The sequence below is a fragment of the Electrophorus electricus genome, chromosome 13, assembly GCF_041902795.1.
Source record: "Electrophorus electricus isolate QZ-2024a chromosome 13, ASM4190279v1, whole genome shotgun sequence".
In the NCBI taxonomy this organism is placed as follows: domain Eukaryota; kingdom Metazoa; phylum Chordata; class Actinopteri; order Gymnotiformes; family Gymnotidae; genus Electrophorus; species Electrophorus electricus.
The window spans coordinates 17,912,202-17,932,500 of record NC_137509.1 but is presented as its reverse complement, the minus strand read 5'-3'; the positions used below and the strand labels follow the sequence as shown (position 1 = coordinate 17,932,500).

The 20,299-nt window shown below is 37.8% G+C and overlaps 1 protein-coding gene across 4 annotated transcripts in view; it reads left to right on the top strand.

The window, feature by feature from the left end:
- cacnb2a (calcium channel, voltage-dependent, beta 2a) overlaps positions 1-20,299 on the top strand; it is a 55,331-nt gene that overhangs the window by 4,510 nt on the left and 30,522 nt on the right. Inside the window, exon 1 of one of the 4 annotated variants that reach the window (XM_081694873.1) lies at positions 14,061-14,257. The exons of the other annotated variants lie outside the window; for them this stretch is intronic. Coding sequence (XP_081550999.1) covers positions 14,222-14,257 — 36 coding nt within the window. The 5' untranslated portion in view covers positions 14,061-14,221. Of the gene's footprint in view, positions 1-14,060; positions 14,258-20,299 lie in introns of those variants that run through there. 4 annotated transcript variants of the gene reach the window in all.

The window sequence follows — 20,299 nt, the reverse complement described above, 5'->3', positions numbered from 1 at the left end:
CTTTATAAAGCATTTTAATGAGCTGTTGCTTGAGTGATGAAGGGATTGAAAGGATCTGTATAGGACAAAAAAAAACAAATGATGGATCAGATTCATTCGTTCATTCATTTTCATCTGCCTGTGTAAAGAAATTCAACATTTCTCCATCCATCTGCTAGTTCTGTTTCACAAAACATCAGTATAAAAACTCAGCGACTGGTCATCAGGAAAGCTCTCCACAACCTCCTACTGTTTACGTGACATGCTCACTGTGCTTCCCACTCTCTGCCATCTCTATGGGTCCAGTGCTGCTCTCCTTGAAATATACAAATGTTTATATAAATGTGGTGGCAGATTTATCACTCCTTTCAGTATGTGCTAATGAGGTTGCACTAGGATTAAACAAATAATAGGCCTTGTGCTTCCAGAGGCTGTTTCTGTTGTATATAATATAGTGTGTGAATGTTTGAACCTGTGGACAAACACACACACACACACACACACACACACACACACACACACACACACACACACACACACACACACACACGCATATTATGGGATGCTGAATATAAAAAGCTCCTTACTCATTTTTAGCTCACCTATTAACATTTAGCCCAAATTTCATACATTTAAACACACAAAAAAACACTGCTAGTATTCACTGTAGAGATTTAAAAAACGTGTGAAAAATTACAAATATAAATAATATGATAAATATAAATGTAAATGTTAGACATAAATGTGAGTATTTAAGAGTAGGATCTGAAATCTATATATTTAGGAAATATGCAAATATACACAACATCTGTGATTAAAACAGAAACAGGTTTAAAATTGTGAATTTGCTCAATAACGATATTATGCAAATGTTACATATATATTTTGTAACGCTGCTGGCCCGAGTGCCGCAGGGTGCGGGGCAGGACGCACAGACCTCCTCGTTCATGTGGGACATTTATTAACACGAAACACACTACACGACATGCACTCACAAACGTTAACGGTGAACATGATTGCACGGTTTTACATTTTACAAAGTGCACGCTAACAAAGACGCTACGGCTATTGCAAATAGTTACAATGACGGATGTTGACGTTAAATGACTTACGTAGCGACAATGACTGAGCAGTCCGTGACATATTTAAAGACCCCCTCCATTGAAAATCAAGTTTGTAATCTTGTTAACATATGCATGTGGTGTTTAAAGACAAATCATGAGTGGCCAAACATGTCAACTTTGGAACTTTGGACTGTAAGATGAGTCTCAAAAATAACCAGCCACTTTAACATGGGGCTTTCCATACCATTAGCATAATAATCGGTATCAGAGAAGCCACGTGTATTAGCTATCATATTACATGTTCTGCTTTTAGTTACAAAAGGAAAAAATGTGAGCCTTAATGTATTTCTTTCTAAAAATCAGAGAGAAATATGTGCAGTTTATTTGGAAAATTTGGACTGTCCCAGTCAAACTTCCAGCGAAACCTCTGGTTTATAGTACCCATTTTACAGAGTACTGTTTTGCAGCTTGTATTTTTAAAAAACGCTTGCCACAAACTTATATTGAAGCCAAACACTTCCATCCTGTTTGTACTCGGGACACAGAGTACGAACAAACATGTTGGTAAACCAGTACATTTATTTATTTTTTAAAGTTATTCAGCAAGAAAGCATGTCATGATAAAGGTTGTCCTCATAAGCTTCTTGTATAGTTAAGTTACTTGCAAGATAAGGTTAGCTAATTCAAGTGTATATGGCATGTGAAGGAAGCCATTGTCAAACAAACATTGTCTCTTTTTGGTCCGAAATCTTGAAGGCAAACTGATGAAGAAGTAGCCAATGTTAGCACATTTTCGAAAGAGGACCATGCACAGCCACTAAATACATATCATATGACATGAATATGAGGTTTCTAGTTTAGAAATATTTTTAATGGAGAATTCTAAGGCAGCTCTTCTATTATTCTTTAAAATGAACTGTCACTGTCACTGTTAATATAATTCCTGCACAGGAATTATATTAGTTATGAACTAAATGCCTTTCACCAGAAACTATGGTGTTCAAAACATTTCTATGGTGTTCAAAACATTTCTTCCTAACTGTACATCTATACTTAGCATTTAAATATTAATAATAAATGTAACTATAAATAATAAATGTCTTTTTTCTTTAAATCTCTAAATTGAATAACACTTTTCTAAGTATGTAAACTGAGCTAAAATGTTTTTTAAAAAATTAGCAAAACATGCTTTTTACATATTGTACCCAATAGTACAGTATATATGACTTAAGCACAAAAAAGTACAGAAATGTGTGAACATTTCTATAACTACAGATTTTGAAAGTAATTCATAGATTATGCCTTTGCTCACGTTTTACTTCAGACAATGGATGCACTGTCCTATAAACAATCTGCTGAATACTACTGTCATACATGTTATGTCCTGATCTATGCTCAGACTGCTGCTGCAAAATAAAAATAAAAACCACTGTTTCACTTGTTACTTAATAAAATATGTGACAAGTCAAACAATGGTAGCAGACAAGTACAAAAATAACAGCTATAAAATAAAACTTACATGCCCAAACCAAAGTGAACCAAGAGACAAGCACCTGTCCATAACCCAAGTGTGATAAACAGGAGAAAATGTGAATAAACAAATGCATCAGCATTCTACTCCCGCACACCCCCAGCAGACATTATATACACATATTGTTTGGGATTTACAAATGTACAAAATATTTACAATCAACATGTAGCAGTCAATAGTCAAATCCAGTAGGGCAAGACAAAATACACAATGAAAAAGAGTATTACACTTACAACAATCCAAGGGGAACACATTCCCACATTCAACACATTCAACAATTGAGACAGGCATAATACTTGGCATGACTTTATACTGATGAGACAAGAAGCAGCCAATCAGAATCACAATAATTATATTCGCCAAGTATGTTACTCTTGCAAGGAATTTGTCTTGAGTTCACATGTGTATGTAACATACTAAGCAGACCTGACAAGCCTGCAGACTGTTAACAGGTATTTCTCTAAGGGAAAATAAAATAAAAATACAATAAATAGAGTGAAGAACAAAAAATAAGAATAATAAAGATCCATGGAGAGGAGCTAAGAGATGTATGAATATATGTACATGTGCAAATATGGGTATCTATACATATGTAGGTCAGAGTTTTATATTAATAAAACTATTATATGCAAAATATCACAGAATGCTATAAACATTTTCAAAAATATTACATATTTACAGTTGTGCAAATAAGCATAAGTTATAGAGAAATTGCTGGAGTACCATAAGTTTGTTTGTAAGTTTAAGTTTAAAATGTGCGCTGTGGTTGATGAGCCCTACAGCTCTGGGGAAAACACTGTTAGCATGTCTAGTTGTGCTGGTTTTGATGGGCCTGAGCTTTCCAGGATGAAAGGGGTCAGCTGTTATTTTTACCAGCATGCTACATCATGCTGCTGTTGTGGATGGCAAACTACCTCCAATGATCCTCTCTGGTGTCCTAATTGGGCACTGCAGTTTGTGAGGTGGAGGACCCAAACAAGAAGGTTCTAGATGATGTGAGGATTGATGATCGCTATGGAGACCTGGAACATGAGGCTCTGCAGCATTCCCTGCTATACTCTCTTGGCAATGGAGACCATGTCCCTCTCCCTCCTCAGGTCCCTGGATGTGGTGGGGCCCAGGAACTTGAGTGACTGCACAGAAGAAACTACCAGGCCATTGATGTTGTAGGGGCATGGGGAGGGGGTAGCACCATGAGCCCAGCTGCTCGACTTCCTTTCTGGTGGCCGACTCAACACCATTTGCTATGAGGCACGACACAGTATTGTCATCTGTGAACTTCAGGATCCTCACACATGGTTCTTTAGAGACACCGTCATTGGTGTAGAGACTGAAGAGAAAGGATGAGAGCAACAATCTTGTGGTACTCCAGTACTGAGGGTCTGGGAATCTGATATGAGTTTTCCTAGCTGTCTCCTTTTGTCACAAAATCCACAGTCCACCAGCAGACGGAATCAGACATTGACAGCTGGGACATTTTGACCTTCAGCGGCTCTGGCACTATGGTGTTGAAAGCTGAGCTGAAGCCCAGAAACATAATTCCAGTATAGATTCCAGGACTGTAAAGATGCTGTAGCATGAACTGCAGGGCCAAGTTGACTCAACAGACATGTTAGATCTGTATGCAAACTGGGATCCAGCAGAGCACTTCAGGGCTCGGAACAGACGTTCAAAGACTGTCATGATTACAGAGGTCATGGTTACAGGCCTGTAGACATTACGTCCAGGATCAAGAGGGAATAACTTGAAATCAAGAAGCAGACAACAGCAAGGAATAGGAGGCGGGGCCAACAGATCAGGAACAGCTAAAGGAGAAGATTGGCTGCACCTGGAACAGACAATAAAACACGTGCAAACACTGGTGGAAGATATGAACAAATAATGACTGGAGTGCTAAAAAAAATTATTTCATTTGTGCTCATTTATACAACAAATGAAACAGTGACTGATATTATACTTAAACACTTCAAAGTCAACCAGGTTGATGCATCTCTTTTTAAAAATCCTCCACTAATCTAGAGGCAAGGCAAAAACATCAAAGACATGCTTATGAAGAGTGAGATCAATTATTGCTCTTCAAATAAAAATATATTTACACAGCCACTAAAATGACTAGCATGAAAGCATTAATTGTTATCAACCATTTGTTCTCAGGCATCACTGTAGGGGTTGTCTTTTGTAACTCTTGCAAGAGATGTAATCAGCTGTACTGCAATCAGGCTTGCTGATCAATTCATTGAGCATCTTTTGACCATCAGAATTAAGGATTGTTATTTACAGTAGCAAGGCATTTTAACGCTAAGATGATGCTGTGGCAGCATCTATGGAGATGCTGTAGCAGCATTCAGGAAAAAGAACTGATCTACACTCTCATAACTGTAGAACCCAATGGAATGAATGTTACGATAGTAAGGTAGTACAAATTGCAGAGTAGTACAAATAGAGTACTAAACATACATATGCTCTTCTGTCTGTTGTAGCCTATCATCTGTGTAGCTTGTTTAGAGGTGACCACTCATCAGTTTTCCTGGCTCAGCAGAAGTCCGTCTCGGGACTTTCAGGTAGTAAAATTCAAACAACTAAACCCTCTGGGTAAAGAATGGGATAAAAACAGGCTGAAACATTGTCTCTTTTGGTCAGTAAGATGGAACAAATATATAATATAAAAGTTAAGTAAGTATTTAGTAACCTCCCCCCAGCGGATGTACAATTATGGGCCCTGATTATTATTGACTGATTAAAGAAGCTTGAGTTTTATGAATGAAAAAAAAAACAATTATGTGGTCTGGCACAGCCTTGGTCTCCTTTGTTATCTGTTTATACATACCTTTCAGGCAAATTGTCTTTGTCTTGTCTAAATTTGAAGAGCACAGAACTCCTTTTATTTAAATCTCTCTGTAATCTTCAAAGGTAAATATATGTACAAATGGTAAGAAATGTGAAACTTGGAATAATCTGTAGGGTGAATATATAAGGGGCTACACTCTCCCTGTGCATATCTGTCCCGTACGTCGTTCTGGAAGAAAGCCTTATGTAAGTTGGCCCATGGCTCTGCTTTTCTGTGCCCATATCAGATCTGAGCCACAGGAGACTCTTATACAAACTGCTGCCAACCAGACACAAGCACACCTCCTCCTTTTTGGTCCTACTAAGGATAGAACTTTCAAGACGAACATGTCTGAAGTTCACCTTTGACCTGTCTGGAATGAGACTGTGGAAGCAGAAAAGCAGTTATTTGTAATTAGGTGATAACTTTAGACAGAAGTCATGTTGGAATGCTGATATTTCATGGCCTTCATTAACCTTACTAATAGAATTGGTATTTTGCTTATTAAAGTAGTGAAAGAAGGAATTATTTTTCCAAATGCTTATGTAATAAATTATTTGGGCCTGAAAACATAACTGTTTTTTAAAATAAGGTCTAAGGTGCTAAACATGTTATCAAGTAATTTCTGGATGTGCTTTAAAACTTTGATATATTGTCAAATAATTGTCCTGCATGTACCCATCTGGTTAGCTCTTCCTGGTTCTTGTTATATTTATAAATTGAAAAGAATGACATCAAACTCCCAGTGGTTAAATGGACTGAAATTTTCCTACCTAATCCTATTAACTTAAGTAAACAAATAAAAATTAAACTTATTTAACTACGCAAGTATTCAAAATGGAATTGCACAGTAAGACTTTACATTGTAGCCGATAGCGTTTCGCCTATGTTGTAAAAGCAGCTGAGCAACACTGCCCTCTGGTGGCTGTTCATCTGCAAATAACACCATGAAGCACCAAGAATGTCTTTATGATAGACAGCTTTAAGAGGCTTGTATCAGCTTTACATTATAGGTCTATCAGTCATCTAAAGTAAATCTTTAAATTACTCCACTTCTTGAAGAATACCATAGTTTAAGTGAAATAGCTGTTTTTAAAAGTTTTGTTCCACGTCTTTGGAAATTTGGCTTTCGATCCCAGAAATCTTTATTTCTGACATGCTTTCATGTCAGCCTGAGGCAGCCATATGTCACAATTTGTAATAAAATTCATAGGTTTCAATAGATTCCCATTTTTTGTTATATGATTTATTTGTATCTGTTATTAGCAGAATTGTTGCAGAAGACGGAAGGAGAGAAGCAGAGTAAATGAGAAATATTCTGGCTTGAAGTGCTTTGAAGTCTCATGATTTTTTTAAAGGTTTGTTATTGTTGAAGTTTGGATTTTTGATAGCAGTTAATCACTCTTAATTTTAAGCATTATTAGGCTATATGTAGATTGAGTTCAACAAGTCATCATATTTACTGATTCAGATTAATGACAGAAGATGTAGCACATAATCAAAGTAACAGCACTGTACTAGTGAGTTGCAGGACCAGACGCACACCCCCACATGGTTTTTGTAAAACTGTTTGTGACCATTTGCTGTTTTTGTAAAATGTTTGTGGCCAAAATGTTCATGAGCCATGTACCCATTAACCAGAAAAAAAACTGCAAAGAAGTTTGGGAGATCCAGGAATAATACACTCTAGCATCTGAAAAAAAAAGAGACTCTCTAAAAGTATCTTCTGTACCTCTAAAATTACACATGTAATATTTTGAATAAATTTATTATTTGCCCTTGACAATTGATCACATGTCTGTGTGACCACTCCCCTTTAATACAACACAGTTTTTGACCCAGCAGCATGTCTGTGAGTAGAGTATGTAGGGATATGGAAAGAGTGAGACAACAGGGAATGGTGCTTGAAGGAACACCTGGATGGGGAAGTAAGCTACAATGTTGGCTAGATCTGAAGACTTGACTTCACCATCACACTCTCAGATTTCCTCTTTGTGCATTTTCCACTAGTGGGTGGACTGTGCAGAAAGTCAGAGGTTTTAGTTGGGTCTGCAAACACATAGCTGGAATGTCAAGGATTAATTTATTTTTTGGGAACAGAATAACTATTTTTGTGATAAAGGTTGTTATCATATAATATTAGAATTGGTGTGACATTTTTAAAATTTTATTGTGAGAATACTGTTTACCCTGTCTCATACTGAAGAACACTTTACATATATATATACACACACATGTACAAGACTTATGTAAGAGCAGCCTTGGAAGGTGTCCTCCGCTGAATGTGCGTCTCTGTCCACCATAGTGTACATGGGGTCTATGCATTGTTCATAATGACCAGTAGCTTATTAAGAGTTCGTTTCTCATCCATGACCTCCAGAGTGTCCAGTTTGACTCCTACAACAGAGCCCGCCTTCTTGTTCAGTTTTTTCATTTTGTTTGTTGCACTTTTGTAGATGCTATTGCCCCAACACACCACAGCATAGACTGTAACACTAGTGACAACAGGCTGGTAGAATGTCCAAGTGAGTCTAGTGCACACTCCGAAGGACCTCGGTCACCTCAGAAAGTACAGACGGCTCTGCCCTTTCTTGAACACTACATAGGTGTTAGAACTCCTGTCCAGTTTGTCATCTGAGTGCAAGACCAGGTACTTGTACGTACCAACTACTTCCACATCCACTCCATTGATGGTGACTGAGGACAGGGGAGGGCAAAGTTTCATAAAGTCCACCACCATCTTTTTCTTCTTAATGATGTTGAGCTACAGTTGGTTCAGTCAGTCAACTCATACAAAAGCTTCCTGTCTTCAGTCTTCTGTCCTGATACACCCCACAATGGTCATGTGATCTGAGAATTTCTGCAGATGGCATTTGTCTGAGTGTCTGAAGTCTGAGGTGTAAATGTTGAACAGAAACTGAACTAATACAGTCCCCCGATGCGCCCCCTGTGCTGTACGTGGCCATGTGTGAAACACAGCAGCTGCCCAGACTGGGGTCAGCCAGTCAGGTAGTCCATTGTGCACGAGATGATGGATTCACCCACCTGCGTCTGCCATAGTTTTCCCCTAGGGAAACGCTGGAGAAGTCAAAGAACATAATCCTCACAGAGCGGTCGGTTGTGTTCAGATGGGAATACACACTGTCCGGTAGGTAAATAACTGCATCATCCACTCCAATGCCATCCTGATATGTAAACTGCAAGGGATGGAGGGCAGCTCTGACCAGTGATATCAGGTGGCCCAACATCAGCCTTTCCAGAGTCTTCATCAGTTGGATGGTCAGGGCAACTGGACGGTAGTCCTTCAATGCCAACGGGTGCCTCTTCTTAGGGACGGGAACCACAAAAGTAGTTTTCCATCTTACTTAGTACCCTTTCTTGGCTGCAGCTCAGGTTGAAGATATACTAGAGGATTCTACACAGCTGCTCAGCACAAAGTTTCGGGACCTTAGGCTCAATACCATGCAGACCTGCAGCTTTACACTGCCTGAGTTCCTCTGCTCCTTCTTGGTCAGCAGTGAATGTTGGTACTCTTCTGCTGGGCAGATCCTGACTGTGGGGGGAGGAAAATTCATGTCAGGTAAGGTGTTAATGCTTGGTGTGGAGGGAGTATGGTCTGTGAATGATGATGGCTGTAGTCGTCCTGAGGTGTTAAGAGGCGAGACCACCGGAGACGGAGCAGAAGACAATGGAGCAGGAGGAGAGTCATTCTCAAAGAAAAAAACTCATACGCCCATTCACAACTACCCTCTGTTATTGATCCAGAGCTGTATGGACTGAAGCCAGTGATATCTTTCAGGCCTCTCCACACATCTCGTATATTGTTCTACTCCAATTTGGTCTCCAGCTTCTTCCTATACTCCTCTTTGGCCTCTTTAATCCTTATTTTGAGCTCTGCTTGCACCCTTTTTATCTTATTCTTATCACCTGATCTGAAACCTCTCTTCTTCTGGTTCAGGAGAGATTTTAGGCTGCTTGTGACCCATGGTTGTTGGTGGGAAAGCATCTCATAGTTTTAGAGAGTACCTCAGTTTCCACACAGAAGTTAATATAGTCTGTGAGACATGTTGTTATATCATCAATGTCCTGATTATATGGTTCACAAGGAACATCTCACTGTGTGGCCTCAAAATATGCCTGCAGTGATTCCACAGCCCGTGGGGGACCACTTCCTCAATTTTATGTTGGATACTGGTTGTCTTTGGACAAGGGGTTTGTGCTGTCCAGTGAGGAGTACAAGATTGTGGTCAGATTGACCCAGTGGATGGAGAGCCATGGAGTTGTATGCTCCTTTAACATTAGCATACAACAAGTCCAGTGTCCTGTTTTCTCTGGTCCTGTACTTCAGAAGCTGGTTTAATATGGGCAGACACGATGAGAGGGAAGCGTGACTGAAGTCTCCAAACACTGCGATGAATTCACTGGGACTGTGGTTCTGCACGCTTCCGGTGGTAGTGTGGATGACATCACACACTATGTCTGCCTTGGCGGAAGGTGGAATGTACACTGCACACATCACAATCATGAATTCTCTCTGCAGATAGTACAGACGCATTTCCACCACACACAGTTCAGCGTCCGGCATTTCACTGTGATGTGTCCAAGAATACACCATCTGTTGTTCGCAAACACGGCAAGCCCCCTCCTTTCTTCTTACTGGACTGATTGTAAATTCTGTCCGCTCTCAAAGTAGTGAATCTGTTAAGGTGAACGTGAGAGTCCGGTACATACTGATTCAGAAAGGACTTCTTGAAACACAGAATGCTACACACATGGTACTCCCACTGTGTCATAACCAAGTGGCTGGCAAAATGTACAGAAACATCTGTGCTGAGTACAAGCTGGATGTTCCAAGCTCTAAGTGGGATACACCCCAAAGGTGGTGGAAAAAGACCATGATAAGATCCTGTGGCACTTTCAGATACAGACAGACAAAATGATAATGGCATCTGGACATAGTAGTGGTGTACAAAGTGCAGAAGAGAGCCAAAGTGATAGTGTGGCAATCCTGAATGATAGCAACATCAGGAAAAAGGAACATGAGAAACTCGAGAAAGACCGAGGGCTGAAGGAAGATATAGAAAAGATGGGCGGGGGGGGTAATTGTGGTTCCCCAAACTGGGGAGAATGGATCCAACATATACCAGGAACAACATCTGAGAGCTTGGTCCAGAAGAGAGAATGCAGTACTGGGAACAGCTAAGATACTACGCAGGAATCTCAAGCTCTCAGGCCTCTGGTAGAGGACCCGAGCTTAAAGGAAAAAGACCGCCCAGTGGGCGAGTGGGGAATTTATTTATATATATATATATATATATATATACACAGAGCACTACCCTGGATTAGTATGAAAAAAGAGGACATAATAATATGACAGATGAGTGAATTACAGGAAGTTGAGGAGTGAAAGAATGAAATATAGACCGCTTCTTTTAGTTAATGCACAATTATCTATTTTTTGTGCTTAGGATTCTTTCTGTGTGTGTACTTGTGTGCATTCTGATAGGTATCCTGCAGTATTGATGGGGTAGCCATATTCTTCACACAGAGACTCACACCATTTTGAGTGAATGATTAAATATGTTTGTGTGTGCAACCCTCTGGGGGGCTTCTGTAATTCTGTGCTGTTGCAGAGATCAGGTGTAGAAAAGCATTGTATTTGCAGTAGAATGTCTAGCACTGAAGACTGGCTGAGGCGGGTGGAAGTGTATTAAATGCTCATGCTAGAATCACCCTAGCCAACTGCCACATTCCACATGAGCAAATCTAGGCTAATTAAGTACAGATAACTATATATATATATATATATATATATATATATATATATATATATATATATATATATATATATATATATATGTGTGTATATATGTGTGTGTGTGTGTGTGTGTGTGTGTGTGTGTGTGTGTGTGTGTGTGTGTGTGCATGTGTGTGTGTATATATATATATATATATATATATATATATATATATATATATACATATATATATATATATATATATGTATATATATATATATGTGTGTGTGTGTGTGTGTGTGTGTGTGTGTGTGTGTGTGTGTGTGTGTGTGTGTTAGGTGGGTAATGTTAGGTGCATGTAGGAGACTAAGGTTTTTACATGAAATTTTACAGAAGTAACCAATTATCAGTTTTAAATGTGATTAACTGCAGGAGCAACTGCAAAAGCGGTTTTTACATTGAATGAGATCCTAAAATATTTTGCAATGTTTACAATTTCAAGGATTGGTTAGGTCATACACACCAATTTGAGGAGAGAGAGAGAGAGAGAGAGAGAGAGAGAGAGAGAGAGAGAGAGAGAGAGAGAGAGATCTCTTTGGCAGTGTGTCTGCATTCTTGTGAGTTCCCAGTAGGATTCAAAGTGCACATAGACTTCCAGATAATTGCCTCACAGACCAGCAAATTTCGTGCTGTGTGTAGTTTTTCTAACATACTGGAGGAACAAAGTGGTTTTTAAGTGGATTAATGGGAGTTTTGAAAATGCTCTCAAATCAATCTGTAAAGTATGATGTAGAACTGTCAAAGTTATTTGTATAGCACATTTTACAATAGCTGTTTTCAAGCCCACAGTGAGCAAGTCAAGGAAAATGAACTCTGGCGACTGTGTTTTGAACTAGCTGAAGCTTGTTTAGGCACTTAGTGGTACAGCCAGATAGTAAAGGATTACGGTAGTCCAATCTTGAAGTAATAAATGCATGGACTAGCTTTTCTGCATCATGTGAGGAGAGCATGCTCCTAATCTTTGAAATGTTCCTGTGGTGGAGAAAGGCAGTCCTAGAAATATTATTTACATGAGCTTTGAACAAGAGACTGGGATCCATAATAACTCCAAGATCTTTACTCTTAAAGAAGGTGATTGGGAGACCACTGAAATGTTTGAGTTTTGTCAGGATTAATTGAGTTTTTTTCCAACAGACACTGTCTGATGTCCTTAATGCATTTGTCAATAATACTAAGCTGATATATGTTCTGTGGTTTGGCTGAGACATTTAGCTGAGTATCATCTGCGTAGTAGTGGAAACAAGCACAGTGTTTACGTATAATGTCACCTAGAGGTGGCATATATAAAGAAAAAGGCAAAGGCCCTAGAACAAATCCTCGTGGTACACCATAGTTAACCTTGGTATATGCTGAAAAGTCTCCGTTTATGTTGACAAACTGGTAATGATTGGCTAAATAAGATTTAAACCAGGAAAGGACTATTACCCTAATCCCAACAACATTTTCAAGTGTATCTAGTGAAATGTTGTGATCTGTGGTGTCAATTACTGCATTTAGAGCAAGCAATATAGGCAAAGAGACATAACCTATAAAGCTAACTACTCTAATCAACGCTGTCTCTGTACTATGATGAGGTCTAAACCAGACAGTGACAGACTTCATGTATCTGGTTCTGATTCAGGTATGATCTTAGCTGCGGAGCTACAGTATTTTCTAGGATCTTGGAAATAAAGGGAAGGTTTATAACATAACTGTTTTATGTCAATTGCATGGCTGCCCTTTTAACAGGGAAGCCAAAATAAATGCAAGAGTGCTTCCTCTCACTATTGTTATCTCAACACTAGACTGACGTATGAGAATGATATTCTATGTTGTTCTGTAAAACATTTAATCTATATGTACTGCCTCTATAGCAGCAATCATTGAAATTATTTAGATCACATTAGATATAATTAGATACATCAAATTACAGGATTAAAACCAGAATATTTAAATGTTATTTATTGTTGATGTATGTATAATAATTGTTCACTAAGCAAGGCCTGTTGAATTTAACAAAGTAAATAAATGTAACAAATGTAGCTTAAGCCTTGTTTCTGTATGAGTTTTCTTAACCATATTTTTGGAATTTGTGCATATAGGTGTTTAGATGTGTTTCTGTGTAGCTCCTAGTCTTCTGTGCAGTTTTGCTAAGATTTCTGACGGATTTCACAATGAGTAGAAGACCAGATCCCTGTTTAATATTTGTGTTTGAGTGTGTTTCTTAAATTATACCTGTGGCTAAACATTACATAAAATTAAGAATTGCTAATATTGGTAATATAATGAAGAGCCTGTATTGAAGACCTGTTCATAAATGTTTTAATACATGTTCATAAATGTACTAATGTGTGCCACTGCTTAGGTGAGGTGCGGAGCATAGAGAAGGAGAAAGGAAAGAGAACTAGTGCACATCAAAGTCAGCCTCTTCAAATCCCTGCGCCCTGAGTGTGCCACCTACGTATGTAATCCCTAGTTTTAACTTTGCAGCTTTGTGACTGGCTACCGTATATGTCCCACTGACCCCACCTTTTCTGATTATTTATATAGTAACACCATGTCAAGCACACTCATGGCAGAATTTGCCAAATCCTTGCTCCTGGATTGGTGGCTTTTTTCCGACCCAACTGGGTGGGGTTTTGCATATTCATATCCACTGTGTTTACTCCTCCTTCAGGACTGAGAATTTCTGCTGGCAACAAGGAAATAGGAGGTAAAAGAACATGGGAGTTTTCTCACTGTATTTCACAGGACATGTCATGCCCTCCACTCCGCTGTATCTTTTTGCTCTTTCAACTCTCTTGCTTTTGTGTCAACATCTTACCATTCAACGTAGTTGAGGTCTCTGCGTCTGTGCTTCGTGCTGACATTCATTCTGTGGTTACACTGGAGCCAAACATAAGCTGTTGTCTCTAAGGTGTTGTCTAAGTATGGGTGAGCTACATGGACCTCTGACTGGATCCCATGGCCTCTGCATCTGTTCCCTGTCAAGACACCAGTGAGGTTTTCCTCCTACTTCTTCAGGCTGGAGCCTCATACTGCCATGCTCAAACCACCCAAGAGCAAGAACGTCTCCTGGGTGAGTGTGTTGTCTGGGTGCAGGCAGTATGGGGAATTGTGAAAAAGAGAGCGAGAGTATGTGTGTGTGTGTATGTGTGAGTAGTAACCCATGTTCCTTCATGCTAATTTTAAAAGCAAACTATAAGATCAGCCTTAGTGTGGAATTAATTTTCTTGTTCATGCTACCTGATGGTGTTGTTTGATGATAGCAGTGTGCAAGTGGCTTTTAACCCATTAGAGCCCAACATGCAGAGAGATCTGTGCAGAAGCTAGGTAGCCAGGTGTCTAGCTAAGTTAATGGTAGACAAAAGGGGTTAACAGTGAAGACTGCATTAGATACCTTGTTGCCTGTAAAGAGTGATATTTGTTCTTTCTTTAATCACAAAATTAGGTATGTAGTTATATGGGTGGAATACACTAATATTTTGGCACTCTATGCAAACATATTAGCAGCAGGTCTCTAGGACCTGAGGCATGTTTCTCATCAGTAAGACAGATGACTACTAAGTGTTTCAGAAGACCTTATTATGTGAAAAAATGTTTGTCTTGTTCACACATATGAAAAATCAATTGTTTGGAGTGCACTGTCCCTGTAAACAGAAATACTTATCCTTATTAATTTACCAGTCAAAATATTACTCCAAATAGTCACAGTTATCATTTGATAAAATTATTCTTTTAAGCTTTGTCATTGGTAAATTTTAAAGAAAGTGCAGGATGTGGTGTTAATGCAGCCAGTCCAAATATTGAGACTGCTCAATGAATTTAAGTTTTACCATTAAGTAGTAAGCTACTTAAAAATATACTTTACCAACAAAACATCATTCAAGTGAATGTGCAGAGAAGCACTGAAGAACCAAAGGAAAGTATTAGTTTTACCTTGTAGCTGAGATGGAAGATTAAAATGAAAATTAGTGTGATTTTTGAAATAATTGTTACACTTATTTCTGTTTGTTTAAAAGAATTAGGAACAACCTTGAATACAGTAGTCTACTTATTATTTATGACTGCATGTTTGTTCAGTTATTTGTATAAGGTTTTCGGTTTGTTCATATATCCATTTAAAAACTATTAGATTAAAAAACAAGCTACCATTTGCAACAAATAACATGAAACATATGAAGATAGTGCACAATGTGATTTGTGTGTGTGCGTGTGCATGCGTGTGTATTTTTGGATTGTTTGTGTTCTACTAATCTCACCTTGGCTCATCACTTCTCTTAGCTGAGTGTGTGTGTGTGTGTGTGTGTGTGTGTGTGTGTGTGTGTGTGTGTGTGTGTGTGTGTGTGTGTGTGTGTTTGTAAATATCTGCTAGAGCAATTATTGAGAGTGCTTCTGTTGTAATCAGCTCATGAGGGAGTGTCTTCTTTATTACCCACAATGCCATGTCTTACTTGTGGATGATTCTGATGCTTTGACCCCACATTAACCTTCTCCTTTGTAGAATGGTTTGCTCTGTATACTAACATACCAGATAGCACAGCCTAGTAAAAGGGAACTGAGTAGTTTATACCTAGGTGTTTAGTTTTAATTTTTTTAGTTTAAAATTTTCTGTAGTTGCCTATTTGATTTGAAAATTGCTAGTTTATTATTTTGCCAGCTTCCACTTCATTTGTTTAAGGAAACTACTGTAGGAACTTATTTGTCTATGAAGTAGTTGTAAAATATAAGTTCTAAACAACTTTTGGTATTTCAATTGGCATTAAAGAAGCCAAAAGAATGGCAGCATAGTCCGGATGTATAGCAGCAGAACACAACAGCTTGTGTTGAGGTGAGCTTTATGGTGTGATAGATTTGCTTTAAATTGCTGCTTTTAATTGTAGACTTGGATGTAAGTATTCCAGTGTCCACATATGGATCTTTATCTCTGCACCGAAGGATTATGTTAGATTGGCTGTGCATCAAATTCTTACTACAGCAGCAACTGTTCAGTCTGTTATTACTATCCATCAACCTGTTGTGATCAGCTCTCAGTGTGCTGTGATCATCTAAGAGAAACCTTTCATTGATTAATCTGAATGCTTCTGCTTAGTGACCTAGTTTCCATATTTCATTTCATATTTCATCATAAATTTATTGCAAAAAAGCAACTGTTCATTTTGTGTATGCAGTTTGCCATACATACAAGTCAGGTGGTTTGCCTCAACCTTGGGACTGGTTGAGGTTTATTCATTAAAAATCTCTTACTGAGATTTTTCTCATGACTGTTGTGTTTGGCTTGTTTATTGGGGTCCTGGACCCGGATTTTCTGTAAAGCTAATTTCTGTTCAGCGGCTTTGTGACAAAACCTGCTATAAAAAGTGCTATGTACATCAGTTTTGAATTGAATTGAAAATCTCCAGTTAGTCAGCAAGCTCAAAAGATAGATAACAAAAACTTTAAAATAATAAAAGAAATTAAAGGAAAAATGTTGTACTGCACCAGTGAAACCACACAGCCACAGGGAAGGCTAATAAGGCTCTCCATCACTGAATCCCTAACTGGTTGCATTATGCAAGCAGCCCAGTAGCAGCTGGCTGTAGATGACTGAACTTGTTCTTTCCCAGTGCAATTCATGTTGCTTTGACTTAATACTACTAGACAATTCAATGACCCTGATGACTGAAAACCTTATAGACATATTCAGGCAGCAATTACATCAAAGGGGGAATAAACTGTTTTATTCAGAACACACCCTTTGATATTATGGGCTCAGGTTCTGCTGGTATAAGTATACAGTTCCTTGTAACATGTATCTTGTTACTGTAATAAGAAACTGCTTCTCACAGTTGGGAATGGTAGCCAGGTTCTGCATTATTGAACTGGCTCGGGGTGATAGCAGAAGCCACAGCCAAAGTGTCCCATCAACACTTTGGGAAAGCAGACATGTCTAAGCAAGATAAGGTAATATATACATTTTATGTGTGGTGTGTGTTGCAGCTTATTTCGTGTTTTTTTTTTAATCCGTATATCTTATCTGTGTGTCTTTCTTTTCATGCAATGAATTGTAATGATTACGATGTTTAGACTTTCAGCTGTGTCACATTTGCACCCTGATTAGATTTGTCTAGACATGATGTCGTTTGTAGCAGTCATTTGCTAAGAGGATATACAAAAGATTTTAGATATTCCAATCTACCTATAAATAATAACAGAAACCTTTTTTATGTCACTGTGAGCACAAACATTTTAATAACTAATATCAATCCCCAAAAAACATGGTGCAGTTGAAAGCTTTGGAGGATTTTAGTTTATAAGACAGAAAACATATCTGGGTGGGGTGACAGTCATGTTGCTCTAACATGGTACCAAGAAAAAACATCTCAGCCATTTGTGATAATCAACATTTTTCTGTCTTTATCTGATGGCGAATTGTAAATTCTATTTTATATTCATTATACTGAGACATCGTGTGAGATAATTGTTGTCATTGTCGTGGTCGATTGACCATCTCTAGCAAATGTTTTAACATGGGAGTGCTTGAGACGAACACCTGTCACCGGAGTCTGTAACATATATTTATAATATTTAACTAGTATATTTATATTTTAACCAATCATTATCATTTTGCTAATTATAGTACTAAGTACATTCTACAGAAACAACAATAAAAGCTCTGAATAATGAATCAGTTGGGCTGTCCCAAATTCCGTGTTTTGGACCTGGAGCTCTGGCACCAATCACCAGTGAATATTCCAGTTTTGTCCTGGTGAAAGAGGTTGGGGGGGACTGGGAAGGAGTCTGGCTCCACATTTCTCTGTTCTCAGCTGAGATTGATGGCATTAACGTTTAAAGCTTCTGTTATTCCACAGTATTATTGTTATTTAAACATTACTTTTTATAGTTTTGATATAGCACAGAAGCACAAAAAGTGTACTGACATTTTTCTGACAAAGAAATCACAAATAAATAAAATTATTTTTATTTTTAACAATTACCGATGCAGTATTTAAATGAACAAAAAAATTAATGAAACATGATAAAAAGTAAAATAATGAACTAGTGGTGTCCTTGGGGACATCGTCAAGATTTTATAGATGGATGTGTGTGTGTGCTTGAGCAGATGTAAATATGTGTCAGTCACTTTTCCTCTTGGTGAACTGATTAATGATGACAGCATATTGACACAGTCTAAAAACCAAAAAGTGTGTGTGTGTGTGTGTGTGTGTGTGTGTGTGCGTGTGTGTGTGTGTGTGTGTGTGCGTGGGTGGGTGGCACATGAGGGTATGTATGTCAGTATAGCAGCTGAAGTGTGTGGTTTTTGGAGTCACTTTTTTGTAGTCTTCCAACAATTTTGTTCCAGGAAGGAACATTCTGCATCCAGAATGCATCATCCATTTATGTGCTGTTAGATGAGTAAAAGTAAGCTGAGGTGATGATAGGAAAACACAAGCGTAATCTTTAAGCATTGTGTTAGCATGAATATAGTAACAGCATCTGTGTTATGACAGTATCTATTTGAAACTGCATCCATCTGTGTTTTTACATGTTTATATAAACATTAGTACAATATAGTATCAACCTGACATTGCACCAGCATTTCAGCTTGATTAGTTTTACTCTTCTTCGGATGCTACACAAACCTTCTCCTCCAAAATTCTCCACAGTGCCAACTAGGCTAAGAGTTTAAACTGGGATGTGTGTATGTTGAAATAATTTTGTATATTTCAGTTCACTTGAAGATGACGTGCGAAAATTATTCGTTAGAAAGTTATTGTCATGGTTCTCAAATGTCATTTAAATATTGTCTAAAGAGTTACTGAATCCTTTAATTATTATTAATAATATTATTCAGCTGAGACCTTGCATGCACATGTATGGCTGAAAGACAGGTTGCTACGATTATTTGTTTTGATTCCTGTCTGCATTAGATGTGAATGTCTGGTCTCAGTGCATAATAATCAAATGTATCAGGACTGGGCTGATGCCACGTAATGGAAAATGCCTTACTTCAGTGTTCACATGTTACACTTTTAAGTCATACCTGAGCAGTTAGGAGTTTTTAACAAAGACATAAACTCAAAGACATAACAAAGACATACATTTTACTGATTTTTCATTTACTTTCTTCCATGTTTCTTTGACAGAGAAACATCAAAATTCTTTTCACATAAACAGATACTCTCATTAGTCTCTTGGGACTATTCTGATATGTTGTTCTTGTAATTGTTTTCTAAGGAACTGAAAGTTATAGTCAATATAAATGTTCATTGTATGCCATATATAGTCATTTTAATTTTAGGATATACAAAATAGTAGACAAAACACAGTGCACAGTTATATTATCATGTACCTAATGTATAATTATAATATAGTTATGATGTTTATTGCTAATTAGATGACAACTCATAGGGTAAATGATGTTATATTCTTCAGATGCTTGAAACAGAAGTTGGACTTTTTAGGAATTATACATATAAGTGTATACACACACATACACACACATGCTCAATTTCTGTCCTGGAGCAACCATCCTTGGATGATCATGACAACTGTTCTTATGATGTGTGAATGTTTGTGTGTGTGTGTCATATATTGTGTAAAATTGAAGCAATCGGAGCTCTATAATGGTATTAACTTCCTGTCTTTCTCACTCACCCTCTCACAAGTATTTTTTTTTTATTCTGGGATGGAATAATACAACTTTTATCAGAGATTTGCAAACAGTTTTAAAATTTTGTGAAGTCCAGTTAATACTGTCTAGCTTTAAAGAGAAACAAGTGTTTCTGTGGTTCCTTATACATCCCAGTGAATTAATGTTAGTGTTTCTACCAATAGCTGTTTGGCTATTTAGGTCAAAACTAAATGTTCTACATAAAGAATAGACTATTAATAGGAGATTATGTAAAAATACTTTTAATTTAGAATAATACTAAAAAAAATACAGGATTTTTGTATCAACATGTGGTTTTATCTTGAGTGTGTAGGAATATCTGGGACTAGTAGAGATTGGGCAGATCTGAACTAGAGTAAGGATTTTTTTCAAACACAGTGCCATTGTCAAATGAAATATTAACATTTTTTTCCTTATCTTTGGGTATGAGTTTGTTAACATTGCATCATTAGATTAATTGACCTGTCA